Source organism: Candoia aspera, chromosome 2, assembly GCF_035149785.1.
Source record: "Candoia aspera isolate rCanAsp1 chromosome 2, rCanAsp1.hap2, whole genome shotgun sequence".
Classification (NCBI taxonomy): Eukaryota; Metazoa; Chordata; class Lepidosauria; order Squamata; family Boidae; genus Candoia; species Candoia aspera.
In genome coordinates this window covers 13402883-13419720 of record NC_086154.1, presented here as the reverse complement: position 1 = coordinate 13419720, position 16838 = coordinate 13402883, and the positions used below count along the sequence as shown (strand labels likewise).

The 16838-nt window shown below is 41.5% G+C and overlaps 3 protein-coding genes across 4 annotated transcripts in view; 2 read left to right on the top strand and 1 right to left on the bottom strand.

Annotated features, from left to right (window-relative positions):
* LOC134488915 (regulator of G-protein signaling 4-like) overlaps positions 1 to 16838 on the top strand; it is a 257964-nt gene that overhangs the window by 15252 nt on the left and 225874 nt on the right. The gene's annotated exons all lie outside the window — the stretch shown is intronic.
* Positions 260 to 6289, bottom strand: CSNK2B (casein kinase 2 beta). The gene is made up of 7 exons (XM_063291267.1): positions 6169 to 6289; positions 5594 to 5676; positions 5237 to 5339; positions 3139 to 3254; positions 2482 to 2557; positions 1977 to 2166; positions 260 to 636 (listed from the first exon to the last, which is right to left on the bottom strand). Exons 2-7 carry the CDS (start codon positions 5663 to 5665, stop codon positions 546 to 548), a joined length of 648 nt encoding a protein of 215 aa, XP_063147337.1. The 5' UTR covers positions 5666 to 5676; positions 6169 to 6289; the 3' UTR covers positions 260 to 545.
* Positions 6426 to 16229, top strand: GPANK1 (G-patch domain and ankyrin repeats 1). Of its 2 annotated transcripts, none has more exons than XM_063291265.1 (3): positions 6426 to 6620; positions 13949 to 14579; positions 15647 to 16229. In XM_063291265.1, the coding sequence occupies exons 2-3, from the start codon at positions 13993 to 13995 to the stop codon at positions 16107 to 16109; spliced, it is 1050 nt and encodes a 349-aa protein (XP_063147335.1). In that variant the 5' UTR covers positions 6426 to 6620; positions 13949 to 13992; the 3' UTR covers positions 16110 to 16229. The 2 variants fall into 2 exon arrangements, with proteins under 2 accessions (XP_063147335.1, XP_063147334.1); XM_063291264.1 differs by having other exon boundaries at positions 13946 to 14579.

The window sequence follows — 16838 nt, the reverse complement described above, 5'->3', positions numbered from 1 at the left end:
AATAGCTCATCATCCCTCGCTCTTTATGAACATACTTGAGCTGAGCATTATTGTGAAAAAAAATTGCATGGGTGGTAGGTAATATTACATTTATAATTTAGGATCTGGGATTCTACCAGATTAATTCAGAGCTTTCAACTTATGTATTTCTGGTATAATCATAACTATTTCTTTTCTTAAATTCTTTACTTTTTCTTATAACATTCCTTCACACAATTTAGTCCTTTCTATAGAACAAAGAAAAACTAAATTCTCAACCTTTACATTTTTAATGAGTTTTTTTATTTTTAAAAAAGAAAAAAAAAGCCCACAAAATTATGTCATTCAAGTTGGCTACTGAATGTATCTGTCACAGTCTGTGTTTCTGGGAATTAACAGAAATTGTTTTATTATTCATTTCAACCACGCACCAGAAATGAGACTAAAAATCAGGCTGAAAGTGACAAACAGTCCATAGGGGACTTCACCAAAACCAAACTATGAGCAGCCCTGACTGGGGTAAAGGAAGTTTCAGGGATGGATCCTGGGCACCTGGACACAGAAGATCAACGGATAGTTTTGACCGGGCTCTTGAAATTGCTGGCGGCCTGAAGCTGCAGCTGGTAAGCCATAGGATGGATCTTGAATCCATAAAGTCTGAAATAAAGAAATGAAGGAGTTAAAATAAAGTGGGATGGGGAGAAAGAATTAAAAGCCTTACCCAAATAGTGACCAGGTATTTCAGTTAAAATATAGACTTTGTCAGATTTCAGTGTGAATACTCAGTTCAGATAAGGAATCTTAAGATTTTTTTAAACTCTCAAGTTTGATAGAAGTGGGAGTCACTCAGTGTTATACCTACAAGCCTCAGGAAAATGACTTTGGCTTAAGAATTCCAAGGATAGGAAAAGCACAGTAAAATCAGGGTCTCCACTGACTGTGGTTTAGAAGACAATAAAATACTCAGTATTATTAATTCTCTATACAAAGTCTTATTACACTTCTCAAAAGGGAACATTCTCAGATGTACTTTGAGATTCTGCTTTTCCAAGTTTATTTTGAGAAAAAAATATATATACTTTAAAATCTTGCTCCATAGTGATAAACTTTAAGTTCTTAGGTTCTTCTCTTTTCTTTTTCTGGCAGCATAGTATCTCAAACTGGGTAAGGGGTAGGAAGAGAGTTGCTATAATATTCTGTACCTCATTCATTCAGAGGATCTGTTGTTTAAAGCAATTAAAATGTGATCTAACAGTAACATCATGTTCTGTATAATACAGGATATGTTTCCATTCTTATTTACAGAATAATTGTTTAAATTGTTGTAAGAACTACCAGTAACTGCCTTTGCTTAATATATACTGGTTATTTCCATTTCCTTCCCCTCTTTTTACTCTCATATAGTCAACTGCCTCTCTTACACCTTATGTTTATCCTCTTAGCTTCTGGACTGCCTGCCTGCCTCCCTTCACTTCCATTCCACTGTTTCATCACATTTAGCAATGAATTTGGCCTGCACCTCTTCCTATGCAAAGTATTAGGAAGCAGCACAGTCCAGCCCTTTCAAAGAGTCTGATGCTTCTGCTGGACATGGCTGCCTTTCAACCTTCACTGAAAGGGAATCTCTGGAGGCTATAACCATTAACACCAAAATCTCTGGCTAGCAGTGAAATGGGAATTTATGAGCTCAGAGGACAGTGGCAAGTAGCACTGGCCCATTCAAAAAGTAGCCCTGTTTTCAAGACTTCTTTCCAGCACCACAGCGGTTCTGCCTTGTCTGAGAAGTCTCTAGCACAACTCTGTCCTTTATACTGAAGGGATCCTTCACCTAGGGAACTACACCCTTTCTTCTCTGGGCAGCAGCAATAACCTTAGGGATGACTGAACTTCTAGCCACCCAGAGTCGCTCTTTGAATGAGATGGGTGGTGATGAAATTCGAAATATAAGTAAATAAATAAATTCCATATACTCTATTACACATCTGAAGGGGTCTTACCTGGGCACAAACTGATTGGCTGGCCTCTTCGGCCGATACTCAGGATGCACCATGAACAACATGTGGGGAAAACCAGTTCCAAAATAGGCACCATCTGTGTGATGATGGCGGGAAGATTTGGGAGTGTAGACATCCATACACTTGGGGCAGTACAGTTTGACCATAGCTTCCCCTGGGATATCAGATAAACCTAACAATGAAGACAAAGTACAGTAAGATAGAAGTTCAGAAATTAAATTAGTTTAAAGAAGTTACTTGATATGGGTTCCGGAACAGACTTACCAACCTGGCTTCCAGCAACAGTCCCAAGATCTAAGGGTTTGCAGGTTTCCAAAACAGATGATTCAAGAATTTAGTTATAAAAGAGCCTGAACTGAAAGCATCCTATGATTTAATCTGTCTACTGCTTTGCCCTGATCCTTTAATCTAATTATTTTCTTGATCTCCTCCTATAAAACAGACACATTAGCTCTGAATAATTTCCTCCTTAATATAACATACTCACCAATGGGCAGCATAGGCTGATTCTCACAATAAACTCGAGGGCAGTATCCAAAGTCTCCTTGCTGGTATTTCTCAAGCTAGAAATAGGGAAGGAAAAACGGTATAGAAAGTGGAACCTTTCCATAAATTGGAAAGGAACTAATTCACTGGCTCAGGAGATTAATCAGAGAAATCTCTAAGGAACATCAGAGTGAATCTGCACTATCCAATTAACTCAATCTTCTAGAGCAAAGTTGCTCAACCAGGGTTCTGCGAGAGGTCACTAAGAGTTCCCTGGGAGATCACGATGTATTTAAAAAATTATTTCAAATTCGGGCAACTTCACATTAAAGAGGTTTCATTCTTTATTTTTAGTTTAAGAACACTGTTAATGCATCTATACAGGCCCACATATGAAGCAAATTTGATTGTAAACTGCCCAGAGTCCCCTTTTCGGGGGAGATGGGCGGTGATGGAAATTTGAAATATAAATAAACAAATAAATAAATAATTTCGTAACTTCTGTTGACAAAGTTGAGAAAGGTTGATCTAGATGAATCTGCAGTATACATTAAAAAGTTACTCTCTTTTAGGTTTCATAATCTCTGGTTGGGAACAACTGTCCCTGAACGTCAAAAAAATAAATTCCAGGGTGCCTGCTTACTAAAGCATTACTTACCATCTGGGCAATGCCACGGTTTGTGAGGATGTAGCGGGCATGAATGAGTCCATAGAGCATTTCAGCTGCCTGTTCAATCAAGTCACTCTGGTTAGGATTGTCCTCAAGCTCTTCATCTGAAAGAGAAACAGAAGGAAGTGTTCTGCTGCAACGCACTGTGGCCCTGGCAGAGAGGAAGAGGGTTGTACTCTCCTACTGAAACATTATCGGATATTAATTGATTCTGCATACATTTATTTATTTATTGCTCACACTTATATGGCTGACAATCTCACACAAGGCGACTCTGGGTGGCGTACAATGTGATAAAAATAGTGAATAAATAAAAACAATCATTATAAAAAGATAAAATGATTATTAAATTATCACAAAATTTTAAAATATACCAATTCTGCAGAAACAGTGAGAATGTCAGTCACAGTGGAGCCATCTGACAATGTCTCCCATTCCCAAAGACCCCCAGTCCTGACAGCATAACCAAGCCTTGAGGGACTTCCTAAACAATAGCAGGGAAGGAGCTAGCCTAACCTGCTAAACTTATTTTTATTTTATTTATCAAATTTGTCACCACCCATCTCCTCCCACCAGAGGAACTCTGGGCGGTTTACAGCAAAATAATCAATAAAACAATAAGTATACAATAAAATTACAATATCTAAAAATACAATATCTAAAAATACAATTACAAATAAACAATAATTATAGATAAAAATAAAATACAAATGACAGAGGATGACTCAGTCGTTGTGTGCAACAGGCATTCTAGGGCACTAGCCATCCCCAAACATGATGACTCTCCTCCCCACCCCAAGCCAAGCGACAGAGCCAGGTCTTCAGATTCCTCTGGAAGTCCAGGAGCGAGGGGGCTAGCCTCACCTCCGGGTGCAAGAAGTTCCAGAGGGCGGGAGCTACTACAGAGAAGGCCCGCCTCCTGGACCCCGCCAGATGGAATTCTCTTACCAATGTGGTCCGCAGCATGCCCTCCCTGCATGATTGGGTGGGATGGGTTGACATAAGGAGGAGGCGGTCCCTCAGGCAGCCCGGCCCCATGCCATGTAGGGCTTTAAAGGTCATAACCAACACCTTGAACTGGAAGCAAACTGGAACCCGTAACATGCCTTCCCTGCTTGACCTAATGGGACAGGCTGATGTAATCAGGGAGAAATGGTCCCTCAGATTTCCCGGCCCCACGCCATGAAGAGCTTTAAAGGTCAAAACCAGCACCTTGAATTGGACCCGAAAGCAAACTGGCAGCCCATGCAGCAGAGATGTAAACATGTGCTCTTCTACATAACTGCCCACGCCGCTGCATTCTGTACCAGCTGAAGCTTCCAGATACTCTTCCAAGGGCAGCCCCATGCAGAGTGTGTTACAACAGTCCAATCTGGAGGTGACTGAGGCATGAATGACAAGGAGCAAAGCCTCCTGATCCAGGAAGGGGCACAACTGCCGCACAACATGAAGCTGTGCAAAGGCCCTCCTAGCCATACAACTGCCATTGTACCTCACTTCTAGTATTATGCATTTACTTATCCAGTATTTTCTTAATCTTCTTGTCTTTCTCTCTATTCCTGCCATACTAAATTTTAACTGTAATTCACAATGTAACACAAATGACAAAATATATTTTGATAGATTTATTTTAATAAATGAAGATCAGAAACTTTTAAATGAGTTACTGTTATCTATTTCTCAAACATGACAGGAGCCTGTGTCATTTCTCAGATGTTTCAAATCAACATAATTAAAAAACAGAAATAATTAAAATAAAATACAATATTCACATCTGTGCTCCGAAGACATGTTAATTAAACATCTGAAGAGCTTCCAGTAGCATATCCACTGAGCCCTGCTCTAAGTATAGCAATGCATGTGCTGACTACAGTTTCACCAAAATGTCTTCTGAGTAATGTCACCTGTATATCTGCCAAGTGCATGTTGCCAGCATGTGTGTCAGCATCAACCAAGGGTGGGCAGCCAGGAGGCAGAGCAGGGTCAAGAGGTTATAACCTGCCAACCAGGTTTTCAGAAGTTCCTGTGATGTCAAGTAATCCACAATACAAACAGATTTAGATCATTACGCAACAGAATTTCCTACCTGGTTCCAAATCAAGGATCATATCCAAAGCCTGGCGATAGTGGGGAACTTGTTCATTGAGGCCAGTTAAGTTGAACTTGTCTTGGATGTAGTCTTCATCCACCTGAAAACAGATATAAAGCACTAGAAACCAATTGATCTTGACTTCTCAAGTGCCTGTAGTTTACTTTGCTTTCTCAAGCTTCCTTGAGACCCAAGTAACACGTTTCTAAAATTGCCTGCATCCTACTTACTTAAAACCCTCTTTCTTCCCTCTCAAGGCTTTGTTCAAATCACATGCTTAAAAAAACCGACACTCCTAATTTCCAGCCCCCACTGGCAATGGCTGCACACACAACACACAACTTCCCAACTCACCTCACAGAAGAACTCATTGCCACGCAAACCACAAAACCAGGAAATCCAGGATACCTCCTCAGAGCTGCTCATCTTCCCGTCCTCTAGAGAAAGAGAGGAACAGAAGCATCCTCAGGGCTACCAGCTATCACTCACAAATTCTTTGTGAAAAACTCTCTATACAAAGCACTATACAGACATATGATTTTCAGTTCATGCTCCCCAACCCTGTTTTACGCTGGCCGATAAACTACCGTCTTGCATCTGTGCATGGGAACCAACGCTACATAAGAATCCCATAAGCTGTTTCTTCTTTGTAAACAGAAACCCACTTCCGACTTATCACTAGAAAATGCTTTTTTTCAGGACAGTAATATCTACCCGTACCGCACCATTTTGCAAGAAACATGCGGTCGACACTCTTCCTTCCTTTTTTTTTCCTTTTTTTTTTTTTTAAACTCCGGGCACACACCTTCTCCGCCCCCGCCCTACCTCCGCTCTTCCCTGAATCTTGTCCTGGGAGCTACATTACCTGACCATTCCTCCCCTCTATGTTTTGGGCAATAACTCCTTAAACCTGTAGCCCAATAACTCACCCCAAAAGGCACAACTGCCTCAAGGAGAGGGACGCGGGATGCAAACAAGCTTTGGACCAGTAAGGCCTCTCTCAGCTTCAATCGCGCACGCGCTACATTCGCCAATAAAACGGCATCACGGGATTGCAGTACTTGAGAATAAGGAGAAAATGGACAAGCAGGAAAGGAGAAACTACCAGTCCCAGAGTGCAACGGAGAAGGAAATCGACGCTGGGGTTTTAAGTCCTAATTTCCTTTAAATCGCAGCTGTTCTCGGGAGAACGGTTTGTTTAGAAGTACCTCTCCTAAGAAACGTCTAGGTGAATATAGAAGGAAAAAGTGGGTTTGCATGGTAATTTAACGTGCGTAATGAATTAAATGTAGTACAAATAATGCCTTATTTTTAAAGGGCAACGATCGGCAGGGCTTCCTGAAAAATAACATAAATGCTTGATCGAGGCTTCCTTGAGGAGGTAAGTATGCCACAACCCTTTCGGGAATCGCAGTCAGATTAAAACCGGGAGGGGATAGCATAGATCTTCAGGCTCGATTATTACTCCCGAGCAAAGAAGCTGTGAGAATTAGACATCAGCTCGGAAGTACCATTTAGTGTACATCTTTTACAAATAGTGGGGCGGAAGGGCGACCAGAAACACAGGGGATTAACCATTTCCTTTCCGTGCCAGCTATTCTTTCCCCCGTGCCTATTCGCGCTGATGCACACGGACGTAAATTGAATGAAAAGTGGATCATGGCGCGGGGGGGGGGGGAGTGGCAGATCGTATATGGTGTAGTTCCATGGGGGAAGAAAATAGCGTGTTAAAAGTATCAGCCCAGAAAGCTGCGAATTACTTCAGGGAAGAAAGGGAATGGCGTTCACAGAACGGGGCGGAAACGCGAAAAGGGAATGCGTTGGCTCAGCTCTGTAATAGATTGCGATGCGCAAAGCCGTAACTATTTTTTATAACGCGGTCAGGGTAATTGGTCGGTCCACGAGCAAGGGATGGAGAAATTAGCCTTATACACTGAACAAATAAATTATTTAGAGCAATTATTTAAAAAGGGGAAAATAATGGCAAAAGAGGGCCTTGTACTAAGATAAATGGGCAACTCCAGGTCGGATCAGTCCTAGCCAGCATGATTCATGGTAAACATCATGGGAATTGTAGTCTGGCCACTTCTAGCAAGCTACCTAGGCTCTACACGTAGTAGTGACTATTCTGCCTTTACTTTGCCTGCTGTCATTCCGACACTTTAATCCAGTGTTTCTCAACCTTGGCCACTTTAAGATGCGTGGACTTCAACTCCCAGAATTCCCCAGCCAGCATGGCTGGCTGGGGAATTCTGGGAGTTGAAGTCCACGCATCTTAAAGTGGCCAAGGTTGAGAAACACTGCTTTAATCTATGCTGCCTACCATAGATTTCCCAATGTATAGTGATAGAAGCGATCGCTCATGTCACTGCCGTTTAATTCCTAAATCCGTTGGGGTTTAGCCAAGCCTGGGAGCAAACTGAGCTTAGAAGATCCCAGCGTGCTCTGCATATAGTAGCCTCCCTGAGATCTGGGAGATTGAGCACAGCAGCAACAGCTGTTTAGCAGCTGAGCTACAACTCTTTTCCGCCTCTTCATTCTGTCCATTTTCTTGTAGTCTGCCCATCATTTCACCATATCTCTGCTACAGATGGTATCCTAAGATGTCTGTAAATTGAACGGTTTCAGATTGAATTTGCCATAAGCGCTAAGCTTATTGGGACTGTAAGGCACCATGGAATGCTGTGAATTAATTGCTGTGTGACTAGTCAGATCCAGATCTACGTTCCCAAGAGACTGTAGCAGTTGCACTTGTTCTGAAAGGGAGGAAGGAGGAAGGTCTAGCAAAAGGAAGGAGACAGATTGTTATAGCTGCCATCTTGGTTTGCGAGAAACCAAAGAGGAGGAGAAATTGTAATGCTAGAGTGTTTATCTACACCCCAGGCCACAGGTTTTCCCTATTCCATGGTCAAGACGGAGCCCAAATTTCCTCCCTCATTTTCCCTTTGTTTAATTGAAGTCTTGTTCAGAGTACAAAGTTCCTGAAGGAGAACTTTGTTTTTTGAAGGGAATCTGCCCTTCATGGAAGCTTCCCTTCTGTGCTCCCCCTGTATTTCCCCCGTCACGAACACACATTTAGCAGGAAATCGCAACAAAAGAAAGCACACAAGAATGGTGCACCATCGTCTAAGCCACACCAGGTACGTCCATTATGGACCAAAAGGAAATGGGGCAGATAGTATAGTTTGGGGGGGGGGGCTGCATGAGTCCACTCTCCATGTTATTGACTTCACGATTTGGAAAACTTCTGTGATCTAGTAAGAACCTGCAGGCATTGCTTGACTGCCCCCACGGTGAAATATCCTTCCTGCCGCTGCCAGTTCTGATAGCTGGTGCTTCTGGAATGGGTTCGTACCTTGTGCTGCGCCAGTATGATTTGTTTGTTTCTGGATTACGTGGGAACACAGCCACTTTATAGGATGCCGTAGCTAAATCAAACTTAAAATTAAACTTCCCTTGTTTTTCTGTCTCTGTTTCCACCTTCGGTGTCTTTAAGCTGTCATTATAATACTGCTGCTTGTCTCTTCTAACAATTCTCTGAAATTCTTTGCTGCATTCCTTCCTGAGATCTTTGTCTTGACTTTGGCTTTGTAGAGAATCTCCTCCATCTGTTCCGACATCTGAATCCCCACCCCCCACCCCGGTTTCTTGGTCTTCTTGAAATTGTAGTTGTAGGCTCAGGATCATATCCTGCAAACTAGTTGGCTTTCTTCTTCTGCTTTACCTTAACTTGGAACTTGCGTATAAGAAGTTCATGATCTGTTCCACAGCCAGGTGCTCTAGCCTTTGGTGGCCAAGTCTTTGGTGTTACAACTGAGCTCTTCCGCTCCCTTGTACCGATAACAGAGCCAGTTTGAATTCTGTGTACTACATTTGGCGATGTCCACGTCTACGGATGTCATTTCGGCTGTTGGAACACTGGATTAGCAATAAAGAAATAGCTGGATTAGCAGGAACTGATAAGTTGTTCTCTTCTTTCATTTCCGTTCCCTAGGCCGTACAGTCCAGTTCCAGTTTCAGTTTCCTCCTTACAATTTCTAACTTTGGCATTCCAGTCTCCAGACACAAGCAGCATATCTTGTTTGCCTGTTCTGTCAGTTTCAGGTTGACCTTGGCCATAAAACTCATCAACTTCTGCATCAATGGTTGGAGCATAAACTTGGATAACTTCCAGGGTTGTCCACAGAGTCTAACTAATGTTATTCAGTCATTGACTGCATTGTACCCAAGTACTTTGCCAGATCCTTCTTGACTGTGAAAGCAACACCATTCCTTTTTGTTTTTTACGTCCTGAGTAGTAGACACTATGGTCTTCTGACGGAAAGTGTCAACAGGTAGTCAGTTCATTTCAGCTTTTCCATGTTAATGATTCTTAAGTTCCATGAAGCTTTGGGGATTTTTGTTCATTTGTTTTGTTTTAGCTGCATGGCAATTTCAGCAACTAGCCATCTGGAAGCCTTTAGTCTAACCATATCATAAACACCATTAGTACTCTAAAAGATTCTCAGCTCTTCCTCGGTAGTATATTGAACGCCACCCGACCTGAGGAGCTCATAATCCAGCAATATAGTGTCAATTGCTTGATCTTATCTATCCATGTTGTTTTCTTGGTAAAATACAGGAGTCGCTTACCATTGCATTCTCTCATGCAATGTGAAATGATGCCTTCACGATTTTCACTAAATTGATCATCTGCCTCCAGGATCTTATAATCTTTTCTTTGAATAATAAATAAATAAATAAATCTTCTTATATCAATTCTCTTGAATGTAAGGGCCTGCATTCGCTGGTCAGCAGGGATGGCATTCACGCCTTCGGTGACCCTGCTGGGAGCTTATATTCTGGCTTACATGCCTGGCATTCTTTGCTCATCTCTCCCAGCCCCACCTCACCATGATGATGCAGCATAGCAGGACCTGTGGGGTGGCAGGTTCCCAGCAGTAGCCAAATACAACTGAATACTCCCATAACCACCATTTCATAAAGAACCAAAAAAAGAGGTACATTATCATACTTTGGTGTTATATCAAGGTTAGTGAAAGCAGTAAATAGCAGTGAATATTGGATATTGCCTAGTTCCAAAAATGTGACAGAAGAAGTATAATGAGGTTCGGATGCAAGTCAGGGCACGCTGTTCTCAAAATAGTGGCTTTTGAAGAATTAACATTATTTACAAAGCAAAACCAAACACTGCAGTCAGTGTTTCTTAACCAGGGTTCCATAAGAGCTCACTAAGGGTTCCCTTGGAGATCACAATTTATTTTTAAAATTAATTCAAATTCAGGCATCTTCACATTAAAGAGGTAAGTTCCATTCTTTATTTTTAGTTTAAGAACACTGTTAATGTATCTATACAGGCCTACACATGAGAGGAATATTATAATTTTGCAACTTCTGGCCTATATTTGAGCCTGAATGTGCAGGGTTCCCGCGGCCTGAAAAATATTTCAAGGGTTCCTCCGGGGTCAAAAGGTTGAGAAAGGCTGACTGCAGTGCTAGCTCCCCTTGTGGCTTATTTCTTTTCACATTCCTTCTTAATCTTGATTCTAACATCAATATTATATCTGTTTGGACCAAAACAGAAGTGGTCCATAAAAGGATGCCATATTTGAATGAGCAGTGCTTGAATTATGGGGCCTTGAATTAAATCCAGAACCTCCTCCCTAAATCCCACACTGCAAATTAAGCAAACTACAAACTACCAATTACAGGTATTATAAATGAATACAGTAGCTAAGGGAATAACAAAAATCAGAGAGTTCTCCCCTCTTTTAATTCAAAGACTATATAAGAAGGAATCAGATCTACTTCCCCCAAATCAGTGCTGACCTCCCTTCCCCAGTAAGTTACCATCCCGGATGCTGGTGCTGCTTCGTCGGCTCATCCTATCTGCAGTACTAGTTCTCAAAATGGCTGTCATGTTTTCTCTATTAATTAGCCATGCCTGTTTGATGGAAAAAGGGGAAAAGATCAGTCATCAATATATACAGTAAGGAACAACCATCACATATTGGTAATACTTGGGTTATTTAGGACTTCCTTATCAAGCCAGGGCCATGAAAATAATTTTACTTATCTGTATGCTTTTTATTTATTTTATGTCATCATCATCATTCTTCTATTGTCAGAAAGGTGCCTAAGTCCTACCAAATTCTCTTGTACTAAGGTTGGCTCTATTTTTCTTTTTTTTAAAGTGTGATAAAATAGTTCGGCTTTTTATTAGTTTTATGGTACCTTTTATATATATTATTTTATATTGTTTTTTCACAATTGTCACCAGTTCTGAGTTAAACCTTAAATATGAATAATGGTATTATTGACTTGTTCAGAATTAAGTATCTCTTAAGTTTGCTGAAAACTGATTGTAGGAATGTGGTATCTTGATATTTATTCACATTAAGAGTTGCCTCAGGAAAGTCTGCAGTCTTCATAGTTAGTTAAAAAGCGCATTAAATTAATCATAACTATTTTACATGCACAAGTGATATCTCCCTCTTCTGCAGGAAGAGTCACTGTCATGTTAGATAAATGTTATATCAACCTTCATGTATTTGCTTTAAGACTAATTTTAATTTTCATCTAAAGGCAATCAAAATGTTTTTTATTGGGCCCTATATGCTACTCCAGTCTAGCTCAGCTTTGTGCAACTTAAAATTGCTGCATCTAAATATTACACTTTTTTACTACCAACTGTCCTGTCAGATGGATTCTAGATATGTAAGACACTTACGGTATTTTTATTGAAATTGTTTATATTGCTTGGACTGTTTGGACTGTTCATCCTGAAAGTCAGGAGGTAAATAATTGTGATAGATACACTGTTCTGGGTTTTAGCCTGACTTTTTTAAAAAAAATAAACATTCAAAACATAAGTAACCAATGGTGGCTTATGGTTTCACTGACCATATGTTCTTTATTATAAAGGACAGTCCTTTATTTCAGAAAGCTGTCCTTTCGATTTATTTAATTATTTTCTTGGTTTTGCTGCTGGATTTTCCTTTGTGAAGCAAAGTTATGAACATAAGCAATTATTATTATTTTAATCTTTATGAACCTCTTTCAGATTTGCCCCCTTTCCAGATTTGTCCTTTATTTTTTTTCCAAGAACGTATGGTCACTGTAGTTTTGGTGCCCCTGAGGGGTAATGCCGAAGATAAACCAAACTAAATCTTAAAAACTTTTGGAAATCTGTTTTCTCACAAGTGAAAGGTGGCGCGGTGTGGGCTTTTTAGGGTAACTGCTCTCTTAAAATCTCCATTTAAAAAGGCTACGCTTGAAAAGGCGGTACCGTACTGGAGAAATGGGGCGAGTGGTGCTAATTAGGATAAAGCTTCAGAGAATGAAAGGGGTCCTGTTGGAAAAGGCGGGAAAAAGCGCGAGCCTTTGCGGGCCAAACTGAGCATGCGCCTGAGGGAGGGCTCGCGCCACGACTGTGCGTGCCTCGAAACGTCAACGGCGCCTAAGGACCCCTTACCTTCGTTAATTCAACCCCTTTCCCTCCCGTGTGAAAGATTCCCTTTAAATTCGCATGCTTTATGCTACAGACTCCTATGCTTTTAATTCACCCACCCCGTTCAAAAAGTACTCGAGGGCGACTCAGGCTGGCGGTTCGTAAGCTTGAGTCTCCGCCGCGCTTGCGTGGCGTTTCCGCGCGTTGCTAGGCGACCGCACCGGCACTTCCGTTTGAAAATCCTCTCGGAAGTTCGCGTGTTGCTATGACGTCTTAAGAGGAGCCCTAGAGATAAAAAGTTAAACGCGACGGTGAACTTCAGGGTTCGAGGGTTTTTTTTTCTTTCAGTATTATTTCTTAGTTCAGCAATAAGGTTTAATAAGGTGGGATCCGTATGATTCTTCCATTTTTTATGGTTAACACTCACTTCCTGCTGTGCAACGAAAGGGCCAGTATTTTATATTGTAGAAAATGTTACCTGTTGTTCTTTTATCTTTGCAGCGGTTTTGCAATTATTTTTCCAATGTTTTTCAACCTTGACAACTTTAAGACGTGTGGACTTCGACTCCCAGGATTCCCTAGCCAGCATGGCTGGCTGGGGAATTCTGGGAGTTGAAGTCCACACATCTTAAAGTTTCTAAGGTTGAGAAATACTGCGAGTCTAGGGTATTTTTCACCAACATAGTGCTGTTTAGGCACTTTATCATTATCATTATGTATATGCCACCTGACTGCCAGCAACTCTGGGCAGTTTACAAATGATTTAAAAGAGAAAAACAAGACAATAAAAACAAAAAAAGAGGTAGAGATGGCAGAATAACAAACCAGGTTGTTTACTTTTCTTTTCTGGATTTTCTTTACTTCATGTGTGTCCAGCCCTCTGGAGATGGTAGTGGTTTGTGGACCATTGTCTGGATGGCACCAGATTTGAGGCTGGTTATGTTAGACTACCCAAAAAGGATCACAAAGGTAAAGAAATCCCACTGGTTTAGTTTTCTTGCATAATTGTTGAAACTGATCAGTATAGACTAACCATGCCTATGCAGTGCCCTCTAGAAGTGTGCAATTTGAATTCTCATCAATTCCAGCAAACCACGACGGCTAGAGTCTTACTTTTAATGAGAGAAAGAAAGAAGCAGTCTTCAGGAAGTTTTTTGGCCACATTCTGTGCTGCTACAAAATTGCAAGACCTGTACACTTTCATCTGTAGTAAATAATTGATCTTTTTATGCAGATCTCTTGTTTTTCTCTTTCAGCAGTTTGTGCGGTTATAGCTTTTCAACGAGAGCAATTCTGCTTCGACATGAACCACGGTGAACAACTGATCGCCTTCACTCGTGCCCAGGAAAAGTCGGATCTCTGGAGAGATGGACACATTCAGAAAAAAAACAGAGGTTCTTGTACCACCTGCCAGGAGGAAGGGAATACAGCAGGTGAAGCAGCCCGTAACTTTTATGAGAGCCTGACACTTACAGGTAGTTCTAAAAGAGTGTTACAGAGGAAACCAAGGGTAGCTTATGCACTCCGTAGGCCAGCACAAGTATCTCCTCGGACCCCAAGCTGCCCAGGACAGACTGACACCCACAAAGGCAATCAGCTCTTGAAAGCTGCTCAGGATGGCAACTTGAAGTCTCTCCAAATGCTTGTGGAGAAGGAAGGGTGTGATGTGAACTATAGAGATAGTTTTTACTGGACAGCCATCATGTGTGCAGCCTATGCTGGACAAGGGGAGGCGGTACGTTATCTTTTGAGATGTGAGGCTGCTTGGGTGGGGGTTTGTGAATCACAAGGTCGGGATGCTATGGATCTGGCTGAAGAGGCAGGGCATGAAGAGGTGGTCAGCATCCTTCGGGAGAGTGAAAGGCCTCGAGTGAAGCATGAATTGTCCAGGTGAGTTGTCCTGTTTCTGAGTTTGCCCAATTTTCCTTTAAGAGGAAATTCTCTGAGTGGATTTGCTTCTGAATGTTGCTTTGCATTATTTCACTGACGTAGGGTAGACCAAAAACGAGTCAAAGCTAAATTGTCAAAATTAAAAAGTTTGCCCCAATACTGATTTGTAGTTATTGCACTGAACGGCTACAGGTAAAGCAGAGAACACTGAATCCATTCATTCTCTGCTGTGAAGTTTTTCTGCTCCTCAAGCCTTAATATGTTGTTACGCCTGTTGATTTAATGTTTTTCACTGATTATTATCATCATCATCATCATCATCGGTTTTGTATGCCGCCCAGTGTCCCAGTTGGGTGGCCAATAAATTAAAAATAAATACACACACACACACACATATACCACAGGAAGAATGACCAAATACAGTGTAGCTTTAGATAACTCAAATAACCAGTGACCAGCTGTAGCCAGACCTTTAGAAAATCTTTGTTCCTTCCACCTCTTTTTTTGAAATGCTACTCAGTAACATTTACAAGTTCATAAATGAATATCACCCTTAATGTGGGTAAGGTTTCTTTAAACTGGTCCATGCTACTGGACCATGAAGGCCCATCACTGAATACTCCAAATATAAGCATCTCTTCCAGGGTGCCAGCAGATAGAAGACTTTGGCTCTCCCTGTAATCATTGGCTGCATCTGATATAACAATGGAAGATTAATTACATTTTTTATTGAATTTGGGGCAGCATTTGCCTAGATAAAAGTAAGCAGCATTTAATTCCCTCCTGGTGTTATTCTGAGGGATGTATCTTGCAATCCTGTAGAATTACTACCACTGAAGACCTGTGAGGATATCACAGAGTCCTGTGTTCAAAATTAATTTGAAAAAGATTGCCATGGTCCTCTAACAGTGTTCATACATAAAATTTCAGAAAAGAGAGGTAATTTTTTTCAAGAAAACCCTATAGCCCTGCTTCGGTCTCCCATTACCATGTTTCAGCTTGACCAAAGTTACAGTTGGTGGAAATGTGGCTTGCCTTGTCTCAAACAATTTCCCTTCTTCCTGCAGTCTAGAGTCACCGGCTGAGAGAAAATACTGTGATGTGTGCCAGGCGCACTATAGTGAAGACACTGTGGCTCTCCATGAGCGTTCCACCGCCCACCTTTTCAATCGGCGCGATCCGTTACCTTCCACCCGGTACTGCATCCCTGAGAATAACGTGGGCTTCCAACTGATGGTCAAAGGGGGCTGGGACAAAGAAGCTGGACTGGGGCCGAAAGGCACTGGTCGCAAGTTCCCTATTCAGACTGTCCTCAAGAGGGATCAGAAGGGCCTGGGCTTCCGCAGTAACCTTAAACCCAAGGTTACCCACTTCAAAGCCAACGACTGTCGTGCTGTGGAGCAACCTGTGGAGCAACAGCCCAGAAGAGAACGAGCAGCAACAGTGGGAAAACGAGAGGCCCGCCGGAGAGAGGCCAAGGCTGCAGCATGGGAACGCAACCTCCGTACTTACATGAACCTTGACCTTTAAACCGTTTTGGACAGTTGATGATCGCAATGGTGGCATATCCAGCTATGAGTTGTACAACGTAATAAAGCACAGTTCATTTAATCATGGTTTATTGAATATATTAAAATTGGCTCTGTGTAACACTCTGGGCCACTTTGTTCTCTGAGTACTTGTTCTCCTTTCAGTCTAATTAGTAGCAGAGAACAGGGTGGAAGAGGGAAGAAATCCAGAGGAGGAGGAAAGAAGAAAATACTGGCACTTTCTGTGTGTCTTTGACTCTATGCAACTTAACTTATACTTTACATGACAACTTATAAATGAATCAATAAGAAATATGGTTGGAGCCCTAGGGAAGTCTGAAACAATGACTCCTAAATGAGAGGATGGGGGGGGTTGAAAGAAGCTTGCATGGCCAACAAACTGTTCAGTGACACGCTTTTCACCTGCCAGGATTCCAGACAGAAAATGTAAATTGTTGTTACGTATTTTTAAATGCTACTATGTGCTGTCAATAATACATTATTTTATGTCCTGGTGTTTTGCATTTATTTGGACCTGGAGATGTTATGATGTAAGGCCACCACACTATAGTACAAGACGCTAACTCATTGGAGAGCCTTAAACAATTCACTTCACAATCTGAACTACTTCTTGGGATTGGGGGATGGAGATAATATAGAATGGGAAGAAGTGGGTTAACCCATTGTATGTTACCTTGGGCTACTTGGAAATTTGTTTTCTCCTGGTACT

Bases quoted from the DNA above. Each gene is read 5' to 3' on its own strand.
- CSNK2B (XM_063291267.1), bottom strand. From the start codon at position 5,665: ATGAGCAGCTCTGAGGAGGTATCCTGGATTTCCTGGTTTTGTGGTTTG. The intron at 2,558-3,138 runs GTAAGTAATGCT...CCCTATTTCTAG, and splicing joins ACCGTGGCATTGCCCAGATG to CTTGAGAAATACCAGCAAGG. The intron at 637-1,976 runs GTAAGACCCCTT...TCTTTATTTCAG, and splicing joins GCCAATCAGTTTGTGCCCAG to ACTTTATGGATTCAAGATCC.
- GPANK1 (XM_063291265.1), top strand. From the start codon at position 13,993: ATGAACCACGGTGAACAACTGATCGCCTTCACTCGTGCCCAGGAAAAG. The intron at 14,580-15,646 runs GTGAGTTGTCCT...TTCTTCCTGCAG, and splicing joins GTGAAGCATGAATTGTCCAG to TCTAGAGTCACCGGCTGAGA.